This window comes from Nelumbo lutea, chromosome 6 (assembly GCF_056320005.1).
Source record: "Nelumbo lutea isolate HS-2025 chromosome 6, American lotus-T2T, whole genome shotgun sequence".
Taxonomy (NCBI): Eukaryota; Viridiplantae; Streptophyta; class Magnoliopsida; order Proteales; family Nelumbonaceae; genus Nelumbo; species Nelumbo lutea.
This window is the reverse complement of record NC_142689.1, coordinates 65,739,261-65,756,078: the sequence shown is the minus strand read 5'-3', so window position 1 is coordinate 65,756,078 and position 16,818 is coordinate 65,739,261. Positions and strand designations below refer to the sequence as shown.

General features: G+C 36.7%; 1 protein-coding gene and 1 long non-coding RNA gene across 2 annotated transcripts; one reads left to right on the top strand and one right to left on the bottom strand.

Moving 5' to 3' along the window:
• The first annotated feature begins 2,749 nt into the window (after positions 1 to 2,749).
• On the top strand, positions 2,750 to 4,978 carry LOC148849318 (protein FD-like). Its single transcript, XM_088951985.1, has 3 exons — positions 2,750 to 3,896; positions 4,043 to 4,124; positions 4,225 to 4,978. The coding sequence occupies exons 1-3, from the start codon at positions 2,896 to 2,898 to the stop codon at positions 4,294 to 4,296; spliced, it is 1,155 nt and encodes a 384-aa protein (XP_088808111.1). The 5' UTR covers positions 2,750 to 2,895; the 3' UTR covers positions 4,297 to 4,978.
• A 5,183-nt stretch (positions 4,979 to 10,161) lies between these two features.
• LOC148849317 (uncharacterized) lies at positions 10,162 to 16,219 on the bottom strand. The gene is made up of 2 exons (XR_016100484.1): positions 15,670 to 16,219; positions 10,162 to 10,511 (listed from the first exon to the last, which is right to left on the bottom strand). It is a non-coding gene; the product is annotated as an uncharacterized LOC148849317 (long non-coding RNA).
• Positions 16,220 to 16,818: the final 599 nt, after the last annotated feature.

The window sequence follows — 16,818 nt, the reverse complement described above, 5'->3', positions numbered from 1 at the left end:
AGTTCTGGGTCAATTTTTAAAACCTTGCATTTAAGCCTCGTCCCAACTACATGATTGGCTACATGAATCCATTTTACCATTCAGTTCAACCGGTCAATTTAATGCTAACTTGACAGATCTAGTGTTCAATTATGATCATTTAAAACTCATTTTTTAATACCTCAATTCATATCTTTTTCGGTTTGCCCGTAACTTGGGTTGATCCGAGTTAACATTTCAGATTCATTTATCTTCGTTCTTATCCTTTAAAATATTTTACTAGGCATACAATAAAATACATTATGATTTTTTCCATGGACAAATGCCAAAACCGTACTTAAAAGCAAGGTTCAAAATATCGATACACTAATAGGGGTCTATTGGGCGAATTGATACACATTTTGAAAATGTTTTTTTTTTTTTTTTTCACAACTGGTTCAAGGGGGTCGGTTTAGGTCTCCTCTACCCCCTGAACCAGTCAAACCTCCGATACACCCACTGTAGAGGGCGTATCAAAGGGGTCTTGGAATGATACATATCGGCTGATACATGCTGATATGTGTCGATACTTTGAACTGTGTTCTCATGCACTATTTCTCTATCGCTTATTTGGATTTCTAAGTTGCATTTTGTTAGTGTTAATTATTGTTGTCAACCGATAATTTATACACACAAAAGCAAAAAAAAAAATTTTTGTTTTTTTTCCTAAAAAATGATTTTTTTTTTAGATTGACAAACACCCTATGTTGTTCATTTTTATTCTTCAAAAAACTCTATGCCAACAATCATAAATCTTCAGTCTAGGTCATCAAAATCGTCGACATAAATGATTTTACCGGTGGGTGTCCAACAGTCAACAGTCAATATCCATCCATCAACATAATTAGGGGTGAGTATTATTAGGTTAAAACTGAAAAACCGAACCAGAAATTTTGATTTCTGTTTTTCAAATTAAAAATTTGGTTAACCAAATAAGCCAAACTTTGGTATATAATATGTAATAGGGAAAATTCCCAATTAGTACCCTGTACTTTGGGCTAGTGTCACTTTGGTCCCTAAACTTTAAAATGCGACAATTCAGTACCCAAACCTTCAAAACGTGGCAATCTAATACCTGCAATTAACTAGTTGTTAATCAGCAGTTAAGTGACATTTTAAAAGACACAAATTCCCTTTGATTCTCATCTAATCAGCTGTCAGCACCCCTAAACATAATTGCACAAGTTTTCGCAATAGTAAGGCAATACAAATCTATGATAGTGGTTTGGTAGACTTAGGCCACAATTTATGATGGCCAACATTAGGGGTGGCCACGAGCCAAGCTCTTCATGAGCTACTCAAGCTCGGCTCGTGAAAAGCTTGGCTCGGCTCGGTTTCAATCGAGCTCGAGCTCGAGCCCAGATTACTGACTCGATTAATAAACGAGTTGAGCTCTAGCACAATAGAGCTCGGCTCGTAAGGCTCGCAAGCCAGCTTGACTATATATATAATATAATTATAGAAAATAATATATAATAATATATCTTATTTTTTAAATATCAAATAAAAAATATTTTTTATATATAATTTTTAATTTTTATAAAATATTTTTTGTCAAATCGAGCTCGAGCCTAGCTTATGAGATTATGACTCGAGCAGAGCTTGAGCTCAAGGTTTTAGCTCAAACCGAGCTCGAGCCTTATACTTCCTAGGCGAGCCGAGCTCGAGCGGCTTGGCTTGACTTGAATCCACCCCTAGTCAGCATAGAGTTTCTTTAAAGAAGGAAAACGAGTAACATGGGGCATGATTATCTTTCATGCTATAGGCAACCTCAATGCTATAGTTGATTTTTCATTTTGAAAAGAATGAAACCCATGGTAAGAATTTTATAACCAAACAATTTAGGGCCCGTTTGATTCACAAATAGGATCGGAATTGAAATTGGAATCAGAATGAAAATCCCTATGAATACCTTCTATTCATGATGCTTGTTTGGTTTGGTCTAGAATCGAAATTGGATTCCAATTGTTGTTGTTTGGTTCATTTGGAGTTGGAATCAAAATCAATTGAAAATTTTCAATTTTGTATTAGTCTATTGATTATTATATTATTACTTTATTAACATTTTATGAATTTATAATTACTAATTTATTAATACATTGTTATTATTATTTTATTATATTATTTTAAAACTTAATTTATTATTATTTAATAATTAATATGTTAGTGTTTATTATAACTTTAAATATATTATATTAATATTTTATTTATACTTAATTATCCCATTTCCCTATGGAGGGTGTGGAGTGGCCATGCCCTCATATGGAGGAATTATTCCCCTAAGAATGGGAATGATAATTATATTTTTTTCAAACAAATAATTGGAATCAAAATGGACCACTCCTATTCCACGAAACTAAATGGACCCTTAAATGTTATTCATTGTTACTCATACTTACCTAGAATGGGCAAAAGTTAGAAATATATGGCACATAACAGTTAACAAACATGGCCTTAACTTCACGCTCGTGGAAACGCTTCCACTCAGGTGCTCTTTCTCATGGTAAAAAACAAAAGCATGCCATAAACTTGTTAAACTACACGTGATAATATTGGTAATGTGGCTCTATATTCTTGCGTTGGATGGTTCTTCTTAGAGGTGTAAATCGACTCGGCCCGACCCGTAATACGGCCCGCCCAAACATGGCCTTATTCTTGTTAATTTACTTTAAAACTTTTATTGTTATTTTTAATTTTTTTAAATAATATACCTCTTATAACTTGACTTGATCTGTGGTCTGGTTTGGCCTGGCCCAAAGCTCAAGGGAGAAAATCACGGTCCGACTTGACCCGCAGGCCGGCACGGCCCGCCAAAAGAACAGCCCACCAAAAAAGTACGGGTCTTGCCTTACCGGTCCAGCACGACAGGACTGCAGTATGGTCGAGCATTATATTCCTTCTGCTACAAAAGTATGGACGATGGAGAGAGTCCATGGCAAAATCAACCCCAAACCAACCGGACAAAACAGTCGTCCATCACCCTTCCCAAGTCCCAATAAAAAAAATAAAATCCATTTTCCCTCCAAAATACTGAAAATTTACAGAAAAAAAGAAAAGAAAATCATCACCTCTTCCTCTCAAATCTTCATGGTCCAGAGACTCCATACTATAAAACACCTCTCAACTCATTTTCTTTCTCTCTCCGTCTCTCTCATTGTATTTATCTGTCATCCGAAATCTGAATCTCTCTCACCAGTCACTACCATCGCCATGTGGTCATCATCAGGTGGGGAAGAAACCAACAATCTCAACGGCAAAAGAGTCTCTTCTTCATCCTCAAAATCCTCGTCTTCGTCTTCTTCTCCCTCTCCTTTTGCACCCCAATCTCACTTCCTAACCCCAAGAAGAAAAACCATGGAACAAGTCTGGAAAGACATCAACCTGGCTTCGACTTCTCTCAGTGACCACCACACCACCAGAGAGCCACTCCTTCCCAAGAGCACCACCACCACCTCCTCTGCCACTGCCTTCCGCGGTGTGATCCTTCAGGACTTCCTTGCTCGACCCTTCAGCAAAGACCCACCAACCAGCAGCGTTGTCTCCGTTGATCCCACCGCCAACTCAGATGTCGCTGTTTTTGGTTCTCCAGCACCACCTCCGCCCACCGTCTTGAGTTTGAATTCAGGCCCAGAATTTCATTACCTAGAAAACACCACTGATCCTCTGAGGTCACAGTCACAATTATATACGCCTGGCAATTCGGCTACACCTTTCTTCCTTTCTTCCTTGAACACTCCTTTCGATCCCTTTGCTCCATCCTCGGCGTTTTCATCCTTTTGCAAGAAAAGGGTTCCAGAATCTGATGAAAGTTCCGGGGACCGACGGCATAAGCGCATGATCAAGAATCGAGAATCTGCTGCGCGGTCTAGAGCCAGAAAACAGGAAATCATCTCTCTTTTTTCTATCTCCCCCACCCACCCCCCCTCCTCCTTTAGCCTTAGAACCTAGCTGTATAGACAATTCAATAGAAGAGAAACTTGTTTCTCATTTAATTTTCTTATTTAGTGATCTTCTCGAAAATATTGCAGGCTTATACAAATGAGTTGGAGCTGGAAGTTGCTTATTTGAAGGAAGAGAATGCCAAGCTAAGAATACAGCAACAAGAGGTAATCTATCACCTTGTATCAGGAGCTTTTCTTTCTTTCTTTTTTCCTCAGATTTTCTATCTTCTTATCTGATCGACCATTGGTCTTTGTTCATTTACAGTTATACTTAGCGGCAGCTGCTCAACTTCCGAAAAAGCACACGCTGTATAGAACGTCAACGGCTCCATTTTGAGAAAAGCCTTTTATCAGGGTTCTCTTTTTTCCAACTCTTTTTCATTTCTTGTACAGGATCAGATCCAGGGGGAGAGAGAGATAGATAGATAGATAGAGTTGTTCTATGAGGGAAATATCAATGTCAGGGTTGTTAGAAAAGAACACAATGAAGGAAAGGAAAAAAAAAGGAAGGTGCTTTGAAATTTGAATCCCAAGCAGGCAGGAACATTGGTGGGCCATTTTTTTTTTGCTTTACATCTTTTGTCTTTTGTCCATCTTAAGCATTTCTTCTTGGCATTGGAGATGGTTGCGGTGAGGGGAGAGAGAGAGAGAATGAGAGGGGTTGAAATTGTAAACAGTCTACAATTTATGCTTGGTTTCTTCTTTTTTGCTCTCATTCCCTACGTTCTCCATTTCCATTATTAACAGCCATAAGTTATTGATGTTTTCTTCTTTTTCGTGGGTCATCTTGCTGTGTTTCATCAGTTCTAGACTTTAGTTTCTGTTGAATATGACTTGGAGTCCACGGCTGAATCGTCGGCAACTTGGCTCCTTGATTTGATTATTGGTTTGGTGCCGCCCAATCCTACAGTGGGAGAGACAGATAACGATGCACAAGAATCTGACATGTGGTGTCTAGCTTTAACAAGGATGTGAACCTCAGGAACAGGCTTCGGCTTGTACGTGCATTAGCTTTTCTGTTTGTGAGGAGAGAGAGAGAGAGAGAGAGGGAGAGAGAGAGAGAGAGAGTAGTGGGCTGTAGTAGGAATTCTTGTACTGTTTACCTTGTGAGGGAGGCCCGGAGGGGGTTGAACTTTGCTTTATTATCTCTTGGGTACCTTCCCTTTTTGAAACCATAAAAAATCTATGTAGAATTCATGTCGGTCGGTCCACGTATGCAAAGTCCAAAGAAATTATATACCAATACGGAAGAGTAGATTGTATCCTCCAGTTCCAGATTATTAGGAAGGATCATCGAGGAATTAAGCAATTATTGGTATTTGGGAAATAAATCCTTATTTTTTAAGCTTAATTTTACAGTTTAAGTGTTTACACAATAATCGCTCATTTAATTTTTTTTTCTATCAAAATTATCCAAAATGAATTTTAAAATACCGCCTATAAAATTATCTGGTTGAATTCTATAAAAGCATTTTTGTAAAATGTGTTTTTATAAAAGTATTTTTATAATGTGATTTTATTAAATTGATTTCATGAAAGTGATTTTATAAAAATATTTTTGTAAAAATGTTTCTATAAAAGTACTTTCATAAAAGTGTTTTTATAGGAATTCTTTCATAAAAATATTTTCATAAGAGTTTCGAAAATTTGAAAGAAAATAAAGGACAATAGTTACAAATGCTTATTGCGCTTAATATGAAATGAATATTTATTTGTTTTTAAATAAATACTTGAAAAAATTAGGTGTCAAATGCAAATAAGTAAAGTGATTATTTGAATAAACATTTGTTTTTAAGCATTTATTTTTAACTTTAGCACTCAACCATGGCATCAAGTCTTCTAAATTTATAGAAACCAAAAAGCCACACATAAAGACTTGTCAAACGCTACCAATATTTTATTTATGTAGCCTCTCTGCCTATTAATATTGATTCAATAAAAACCTTGGTTTTTAAAACTGATCCGAAGACTGAATCAGTCAGGGGTCCAGTTTTTGAGTTCTGATTGTTGGAACCGAATGCTTGGATCATTCTGACAAGAAAAAACAAAATATTTTAAAAAATAAAAAATGGTCAAAATCGTTTGAATGATTAATTACTTGATTCAGCGATTTATTGATCAAAATCAATAGTTTTAGAAGAAAATCTGGTTTTTGAGAAAAACAGAACTAATCACCTAATCAGTTCCTGATTTTTTTGGTCCAGTCCAGTTTTAAATACCATGATAAAAACAGTACTCGACTTGGGAGACCCTGTTGGATCAAGGAAAGGGACTGGGTTATATGAGTTTGTTTGTCTTTGTCGTTGATTCGAAAGGAAAGAGAGAGAGATGGAATATTTTGCTTCAATGGGAAAGTGGAAAGATGAAGGAGACACGATTAAAGGTGTACGTGCCTGAAAAGATTAATAGCTGGTTACTCTCTCTCAAGGCCATACATTAGTCTTTGTTTGCTTTCTGGACTGTTTTTAACGTTTTTGTTTTTCTGTTCCTTGTGATTTTCAGAAATATTTTAAGGGCTGGCTAATGGAAAATTGGAAATCCAAACTTGTGAGACTGAGACCAACCCTTTTTTTCGATTGTGGGAAGCCTTCAGTGGTTATTGTATGCCTATGAAAAATCTCTCTTTTCTGATCAATTGTTATTTTTTATTTGAATTTCCTTTTCAGTTTTCTAATCTTTTGAGTGATTATAGAGGGTTTCTTATAAACTATAAACTAGAAAATGATCCATCAATTGTCAGTGTCATATAAGAGTGCCAGGTTTTCAAAATTTCCTTGTTTAATGTGTCTCATAATTCACATACTAGACAGCTCTCTGTTTGGTGCCAATCCAGTTTCCACCTCCCACCCCCGTTATTGATTTGGGGAATGACGTAAGAAGCACTTGTACCCACCTTGGTAAATCCCTTCAATTGATTGATCCTTGATCTAAAAGATTCTCATACCTGGGTTTCTAGGGTTTAACCCAAAACTTCACCAAACATTTCTAAATCTCTACAATTGCAGAAGGGATGGTGTTTTAAGGGGCCATTTTCATCCACTATATCTCATGATATTTTGGTGATCAAGGGAGAGTTGAGTGGAGTGCAAGGTTCAAAATATCTATCGATACGTCTGATATGCTGGTATGGGCGTATCGGGCGAATCGATACATCTTTTGGCATTTTTTTATATTTTTTTTCACAATTGGTTCATGGGAGCCGGTTTAGGCCTCCTCCACACCCTAAACCGATCAGACCCCCAATACGCCCACTGTAGGGGGGTATCGGAGGGGTCCCAAAACGATATGTATCGGCCGATACATGTCGATACTTTGAACCTTGGTGGAGGGGTCTCTGACTATACTACACTTGTTTAAGTGTTATTGACTGTTATGTGGATGTAGGGTTCAATTATGATGCTTGGGAAGACATGATACTGAAAAGACTTGTGACCAATCAACTAGTAACATAAAAAGTGGTAACCAATTAACTTGGTATGTATTTGGTATAACTTTCGTTTATTAAATAAATGTGTGTACTTGATTTGTCTTTAAAACAGAGAGATGTACTTGATAAATTGGTTATTGACAACTAGGTGTCACATCAACGGAACATTGAATAAACACTCAACTGTTGGGCGAAGCGTTAAAATGAAAGCTTCCCTCAACTATTGGTACCAATATAAATCTAAACCCACTTTTGTTAATATCAATATGTACGGATGAATATGATGAGAAAATGCTAATTTGGCAATGACATGGCGACGCCTATCACAAAACGCCCACGGAATAAAGCACACTTGGTTTTAATCAGAATTCACAACGAATTTTGATTAGTGAAAGCCTTCCTAGTATCATGTCTTTCTGGTATCCTAAATTTTCCCATGGGTGTACTATCAACAAAGTTATAAATAAATTATTTGTCATCCAATATACAGTGGTGTAGTTGAATCCACACTATGCTTCAACTTTTCCCTTCCTTTCCCTAGCTTTTCTTTCAGATCAAATACAGAATAAAAGAATTCCTCAATGAGTATAGCATGTTTTAAAATCAAATTAAGCAATCCATAGAACATCGATGGTATAGAATGCCTCCCTAAGAGAATTGTGTATTTGGAGAGTGAATCAACCCCGTACAGCACATCTCTGCCGTGTATTGGGAACATCTCCCGATGGTGACATCATCATTCCTTGTATTATCATCTGGAGATATTCCCAATGCACGGTGGGGATGTGCCGTGAAACTTTGTGGGGGGCAGTCTTGTGGGGGCTGATTTGAACTCGTGTATTTGATGCTTCGCACAGACAAGCTGAAGAAAAAAAGATGAAATTAATAAGCGTCTTTAATCAGTTTGGGCCCCTCTTTTAATCTTGGGGTGGCAATTGAGTTGCATCATCTTGCATGTTAAGGAAAATGTTTCGAATTTCTTAATCGCTTTCTCTACCTTACCCTACCCACAGTACACTGTATACACATCTCACAATACAAGATAGCGATGTGCGGCTGCAATTCAGTCAGAAGAATGCGGGTAGAGTGTAGTGGGCAGGAAATCTGGTTTGAAATGTTTCCCACAATTATATCTAAAATTCTGATGATTGGTAATAGACATATCACGTATATTTTAGTGTCATTAAGAGGTTTGGAGTTTCTAATACATTGATGGGAAATTAGAGATATTTCATTTGCTAATATACAGGAGCAACCGAGGTTTTAATGAGGTAATTTGGTAATATACAAATCAGGTTTTCTATCATTTAGATAAAAGATGGTGAATCCAATTCCATGGAAAACAATATAACGACTTTACAACTTTAACAACACGTTCATAAAAAAAAAAAAAAAAAAATACTCACACATCATCTATGCATTGTTATTTCCCAAAGAAATGTAGCTTCTCACCAATAAGATAAATATAACTTTCAAGTTTCCAAATTCCAACCCCTTGGGAGGGCCCGAGGCCAATGATCCAGTAGTTGAGATCAAGGTCTTAAAAACTGACTCAGAATCAGTGGATCACGGATCAATTCAATGGTTTTTAGCCAAGGACCAGGTTTGGGGTAAAGTAAAACCGATTGTTTGAACGGTTTCTTGGGCCAAATGGTACGACTGTCTAGGTCATTGGCAGTTAGAAAAATACTCTCTATATTTTCATGGATTTACTAAATCTACTCTATAGCTCATGTTTTGCTAAAACATCCCTGTAGTTTGCAATCAATTTACTTAATTGACATTCCATTAAATAAAAATGGAAAATAACTGTTTTGACCCTAGCATACAGTCAAATAAATTTAATCAAATGAAAATAAAAATGTAATCACAATTTTTGCCCTTTCTAAGACACGAACAACCACTATATTTTATTCTATTTGACCAATTTTTGCCCTTTCTAAGACACGAACAACCACTAGATTTCATAAGTTAACACTTTTCACTCAGTTTAGGTGATCATGTTATTATTTTTAATGAAAGGTAGACCTCACGGGCACCCTGCCTCGTACCCACCCCTTCATCCCCCTTTAATGTCTAATATGTAGTACCAAAAAGAAAAGAAGAAGAAAACGTTCAAACCCCTTCCCATAGCTGTCAAAAGAATGTGGCAGGAAAGGGATACAAGTCGACATTTGGGGGTTGGCACGTACACAAAGGCCCGGCCAAACAGTATCCTGCTTTAGCCAACAAGCTGCCGAGTGATTGCACTTGTAAGCAAAGCAAAGCATGCTTTTTCTCACGGGTCTGGAGTCCTGGTTGCAGTTTGCTCAATAAACACCCTGTGGCTGTAGAGGTAACAGTTTCATCTCTAAACTGACTTGTGACAGGACCAGGGAGGCAAGGACAAGCTCCTGGACCTCTGAGCTTCAATCCTTACACTGATTTTGCAACAAATTTCCTGCCCTTGCAACCAACCCTATCTCCTCAGTCCTCACCATCTTCAGGTTCCACTTCCACAAACAATCTGGTCAACGTAGGTCATGTAATAATTGTGCACTAAATGCTCACAGAGGAGCTTAATGTACTATTTTCTTTTCTGCAAGGACATACATACAAACAGATTTACAGTATATGATAACAGCTTGCATGGTTGAATAAGACAACTTTGAATTTGGTTCAAAAAGGATTTCATTAATAAAATTGACATCAATGCAAAATGGTTCTTTCTATTCTCTAGCATGCTGTCACCACTGAAAAAAGCTCTTATGTTAACAGAAGAAGCATAGCATAAAGTGGGTATCTCCATATGTTGGAGTTATAAATACGAAATTGAAATTCAGCAATAATGTGGTTTTTAAGAACAGTGAAACAGTTTTTACACTGTCTTCTATGAACCATACAAATTCATGTGGTTATCTTCTCACAGGATTTATATCATTTTTCTCCTTTCTTCACAAATGTAGTACATCAGATTCAACAAAAATTAATAGTGAATTGAAGGATAACACAAACGATCACCAAATATGAATATGAACCTAGAAGCCATTAAATACCCATCTTCTTGAGATGAGACAAGGCACTACCCTCATACAGGATATACCTGAATGGTCATTTCTAAATACTTCTATAAACTGCAGTATAATCTGGTAACAACAGAATACAGTGTTAGAGATTGGCATAATAAATGTGCTGGAACTATTTACCATGTACATCAACAATCAGCATTTTAGAATGTAGAACAATAAATATAAACATCTTCATGTTGTTCCAAAAGCAAACTAATATGTAAGCACTTAGATAATATCATACATGGAACTCCTTTTTCGAAATAAATACCAAAATTTAAACTGATTCCTGATCTTTTTATTATTAAAGAATAAATTGAGAAAATATCTAAGCCACATAGATCCACCTTCCTTATTTCTCTTAACATTTTTCGTGATTCTTCTTTTCATTGGTAACTGTTAACTTTTAATACATAGAGAAGAAAAAAAAAATGTTTATACACAATTATGCCATGCATCCCATTTTCACGCCTCAACAATCCCCATAATAGTTGCAGCCTATTTACACACTGTTTAGATAAATGCATCCACCAAGGTGTTTTCTGATCCGAGTCCAATAGAACTTAAATGCTATTTCCCTTGCCATTGACCTTGTCTCCTTCATGTTGTTCCAATAATGCCACAATCCTATACTTCTCTTTCCTTTTAACCAGCACAACACCACCCTTAAATCACCTTCCACCATCAATACTCTAACGCTAGTGATGTTGCCAACCACATTCCTTGAAGTTCCACAAATAACTCAGCTCTTGAGTTCCCACGGCCTATAGGACTGGAGTAAATGGCTAAAAAAAATCACTGGCCGTCTCTACCCTATACCTGATTGTCCTCAATTTCCCAAGCTCCATCCATCAAAATTTAGTGTACAAGGTTAGGGCTGGGCGGACACCACTGCCAAGAGACCATGGATCTAGCCTTGGAAGATTCCATTAATTACCAGTTTTGGAGAAATCATCCAAAGAGAATGGTTTAAATGCCTTAAAAGTTTTGATCCAATGTGCCACTTTAACTGAAATGCTTTCTATGATTGCCTCTTTAGACCTTGAATAATCCTTAAAAATTGAGAAAAATACTACAACCTCCTTTGAGGTTTCTGACAAATACCAAAATCTCCTCTCTCTCTCTCTCTCTCTCTCTCTCTCTTCTGAAATGACTCAGACCTCCCCTGTTAGGTGATGTCATTGGACAAATATTACGCCTGTGCATTAGCCATCCATTATGATCCATTTGCATGTGACATTACATGCACCTGACATTATTTCGAAAATCCAGTTTTGTCTCTTTATGGTCCAAAATACACTTTAACAGTTCTGTTGTTCCTTTGTTTCTTCTTCCTGAAATGAATGTCCACTAGAGGCTCACTATACCTCCATGTCCGGCCATGGCTACACCCAGCAGATCCCATCAACAGCAAATATAAAGGTTCGGTATGCATTGAGCTGCATTTGTAATGCCATGAGGATGCTTCTAACTCTTGATGAGAAGAACCCCTGCCATATCATTGAGGGGTGAAGCCCTTCTTTGTAAAATTTATAGATACGGGCTTTTAGATGTTGAATCAAGCTTGCAGGTCTGAGACTAAAAGTGAAGCTCTCTGTGTCTAGAATTGAATGTCTTCGTACAATGGAATCCTCAGAGAAGTGTCTAGAATCAAGAACTAAAGAGGTTTACCCCAAAAATAGGGTTGTATTGATCTACTTTGAACCCCTCCTGTGGATTAATGGTAGAAAAACTCGGCCAAGCAAGTAATGAAACCAACAAGTATCATTAATATATGGTGGATTCATTATACATCATTAACGATATCATTCACATTCCACACCTAGATATAGCCAATGTAGTCAATAACATTTTCATTAAATCTTATGACTTTCTTGACCTTAATAAACTAGTCATGGAAAACAATAAATAATCAACCTATGATATCTAGATACTTGTACAAGTGTGCCATATCGTGTCAGATACAGGATACTTCAAGCTTAACTGTTAATTTCAGATCGACAATGTGTCCATCAATATCCTTGCCACATCTGGGTAACATAGAAACCAACAGGCACCCAGAGACTAAAAGTGAAGCTCTCTGTGTGTCAAGATTGCCCAGTTACTCCAATGGTGTAGAAATGAAAGTCACCATATTTCTTTTCCATGTATTGAGAATTCCACTTTCAGCATTCAATCCAATAAAACAGGATTGTAAAAAATTTCACTCTTTACTCCTCTAGATATACTATCTTCAAGGATGTTGGCTGACCTCTGTAGTTTGTATGCATCTGAACAATCCATCATGCTGCTAGTTTACTAGTGCCTAAGTGACAATAAGCTATCCTAATGGCTCTGCATCTATTAAATCATACTATAAGAGTCTCCTTCACCTTTCAGTCTGTTTAGCACAAGTAGTATCTCACTATGAAGCCCCACAAAGGAACTAGAATCTCCACCCTTATAGCTCTGCCCCCGATACTGGCCCTGAAAAGTTAGCTACTAGCTCACTCTTTGCCAGCCTCTTATAATTGCATCCACATGCATGAATATGAAGACTGGACTCCATCTTAGACATCCAATGTGCAACCCTTATTGTGATCAAGCCTTATAATTACTCCCACCTCTGTCATCTCAAAAAAAAAAATATATATATATATATATATATTGCCTTTTGATGTTATTTTTATCACTGAATATAAGCTTGTCATTTTCATCCTCCTGAAAATCACATTATTTCTTACAAAGAACATAAACTAATAATGCAACATCTGAAACAGTTCCTAATGATGTAGCACACTCATGAATATAGTTCATAATGCCTAATACCCTTTGGTTGTACATGTCTGAATAGCACAAAATAATAACTACAACAAATTATCTAGCAGATTATTAAGGGACCTAGAGAAACTGTTCTCAAATGTTCACAGAAAATATTTTCTTGTTTTTTGCCCTGTTTAAATATCTCTCACTTCTAATTGTACGAGAACATGACCATGGTAGATTCTTATGATACAGGTATCAGCTGTTAAGGAGATGGAAAAGTGTAATAGTAAATGACAATGATAAGGGTTACAATCATTGAATATTTATGTTACTAGATATTTTTGTTAACCACTTTCAAAACTTAATATAAGAATCAGAGGTTCAATTTCTATTGCATAAAAAGAGGATGAACAATGAAGATTAGGTACCTCACTTTCACCAAATAAACTCTGCCAATGGAGCAGAGGAAAAGCAATCAATATTGAGATATTTGCATTATAAAGGTGTAAACCTGGGCAAAAGAAAACCCAGGTAGTGGAACGCCTGGGAGGCTTACACCAAATAAATTCCTTGTACTCGGGAGGCTTGCACCTCTTACGTTCTGAACTGTGCCCATGCCTCCAGGTAGTGGAACGCCCCGTGTCACACCTCCATGTTTTAAAACATTGTTAAGTATTGCCTCATTTTAGCTAGAAATGCCAGTGAATTTACTTGCTGAACCAGGGACCTAGAAAATAGTAGCCTCCAAAATCAAGACTAAAGCTCTAACTTCCCTGATTTGGTCTGAAGAAACCAAGGACCTGCATCTCCAGTCTCCACCTCTCAACCAGCAGATGTAGGGGTGATCATTCTGCTCAAGTTGAATCCCCCTGACTAATAGGGCCTTGGAGAATGGACTACATTTCTGCTTGAAATGAATCCCCTGTACAATAGGACCTGAATACATCAACTATACAGATCTCCTGTGGTGAAAGCATCAAAATTTAACTTAGTTTGATTCAAAGGTGTACAACAGGGATATAATATGGACTACCAATAAGTACAGTGAGAGACACCTGGTTCAGGAACTTCACTCATTGCCTAACTGAGAATGCCAGGAATACAGTTCCACCCAATTTATCATTTCTCTAGCAAGCTCATCTGCCAGTGTATCAGCAGATCTTCTAATCCATCTGAACAAGGTGTTCAGACTGCTGGCAAGAAACTCCTGAATGCATGTTGGAACACCTATGGAACTTCTACCTCTCAATTCAACCACCTAATCACCACCTGTGAATCACCTTCTACCTCCAATCTTATGGAATATTTATCTCAAAGAGATAACAATACAACCCTTGAAGAATATATAGAAGCTCTGCCTGAATTGAGTTAATCCAGCATTAGTTCCAGAATACATCATGATAATGTCCTGTATATAGTTTCAACTGTTCCCCCTATAATGTAGGAGCTTCAATTGAAAAAAGAAATAAATAAATTAGAGGTGGTTGTGGGTTTAAGTTTCAATTTTCTAGAAACTTGCTATTATTAATAAAATGAAAGTGGCTAATTCCTATGATTAGTATTTAACTATTTATAGTATATCATGTCAATGATTTACTAATTTTAGTAATTTCTGGTTTCTTTAGATTAAGTTAGTGATACTGACTTACTTTATGACCATAAGCACCTTCTGCTTAGAGCTTTATAAATATATCATAAGGCTTCACTCAAGATGCTGAATGAATAAGAATTTGATCTGAAGTTGTCTTTTTGTCTTGTGTGTTATGACCATAAGCACCTTCTGCTTCTCCTTGTCATACTTCATAGAATATGGAGCTACTTCAATTTTCTCTTGAACTGCTAAGGCTGTGTTTGGTTTGAGGGAAAAAGTAGGGAAAGGTAGGAAGCCTATATTTTTCCCTACCTTTCCCTTCCTTTCTCCACTGTTTTCCTCAATCCAAACACAGCCTAAAGGATGCACCAGAAACTAGTTTTCTCCCTTAGCCAAACACCTTCAAGATTTTACTTTTTTTACATCCTAAACTCACCTGTTTCTTCCCCAAACATGCTATAGCCATGGGTAACCTATAGGTTTTGTCTTAATTTTGAAGCAGTTAAAAATTGTTTTGGGTCAGTTTGTTGGTCTAAATTAGAGTCTGTAAAGGAAGATCCAAACACTTAAAAGTAGTGATTGTAATTGGAACTTTAGAGTTGAATTAACCCCTGTTACTTCGTATTTTCTCCTTTTACCATTTCTAGAACGAATTCTTGAATGCCATGTACACTTCTTGAAACCTAAAATCAAGATGAAGTTCATTGATTGAAGATAAATGGCTTCTCTGTCCTCAGACCCCAGATGCACCATAAGCAAATTATAGCACAACCCAAAACATAGGGAGGGATTCAAGAAGCGCCCCCAAAGGAACAACAGAAACAAACTAGAATACTATTCCAACAAAAATGTTAAACATTAAGTTTAGAGCACATTCAATTCTAAAACTTTTTCTGATACCTGTAAAATGCGATACCAGCGCATCCTTTATGTCAACACCAAGGTTAAAGGAAGTTAATTCCATACTTCCATGCAAATAACCACCTGAATATTTAGTGCTAGACTGTGAGCTAAAAAGAAGGCAAAACAAAACACATCGTAACTTCGTAAGACGGTCAAGGTTTACCAAAAAATAAAAAATAAAAGAGGATTAAGTAATGATATACTGCTGAAAGGAGAAAATGCGAATGTCTCTCCCAACCCACACAATTCACCAACAATCTAGCTCTTAGTATGTGCTCCCTAATATAACTCTACCCTAATGCAAGTCCACCTTCCAAACTCATGAGTGATAACCAATCAACTAGTATTTCCGTTGCCGGGAATCGAACCCGTGTCTCCTGGGTGAAAGACAGATATCCTAACCGCTGGACGACAACGGAATTCTGATTTGAATTTCCCCCAAATAAGAAAACTGCTAGTCATTAAAATTCATGGAGGATCTGATTGGTAATTCTGAAACTTCATCATCATACCCTTCCTCTAAATTCTAGAAACGTCAAAAAACTGAGAGAAACTGATAGGGGAGGTTAGGATTTAGGAGTAGAGTTAAACTTATATATATTTGGGGGGAAATTCAAATCAGAATTCAGTTGCAGGTAGGCCCTTTTTATTAGTAGGGATGACACTTTTTACTCTATCCGGTTGGCAATTCAGATTTCCAATGGGACAGGTTTTTTTGATTGAATGATGGGTTTTGGGATTTTATAACCCATAGGGTATAGATAGGTATGATATTAGGCTAAATCTAACCCTTCGTGACCTAGATATTGTTTGAAAGCATATAAATTTTATATATTAGGTGTTAAATTTAATAATATTTTGAATTTTATGTAAAGGATAATTGATAGTTTATGTATTTTTTATATGTTTTAATCAAATAATTAAAAATTTTGTTATTTTACTTATTTATTGCTTTTATATAACAAGAAATAATAGAAAATTAGATGCGGATTTTAAACCCAATTTGCCCTACCCTTGAATGTGCAGAGAGTAGTGTTAGGGAGGGTTTTGTATTTTTATGTGCGGGGAGGGTTTGATTATCAAAATCCAACCCACTACGAGTTTTGGGGCAGGTACAAGTTTGGAGGTTTAAGGAGGTATAAGGTT

Excerpts from the sequence above, each read along its gene's own strand:
- LOC148849318 (XM_088951985.1), top strand. The coding sequence starts at position 2,896 with ATGGTCGAGCATTATATTCCTTCTGCTACAAAAGTATGGACGATGGAG. Across the intron at positions 3,897-4,042 it reads GCGCGGTCTAGAGCCAGAAA|GCAGGCTTATACAAATGAGT; the intron begins ACAGGAAATCAT and ends CTCGAAAATATT. Across the intron at positions 4,125-4,224 it reads TAAGAATACAGCAACAAGAG|TTATACTTAGCGGCAGCTGC; the intron begins GTAATCTATCAC and ends GTTCATTTACAG.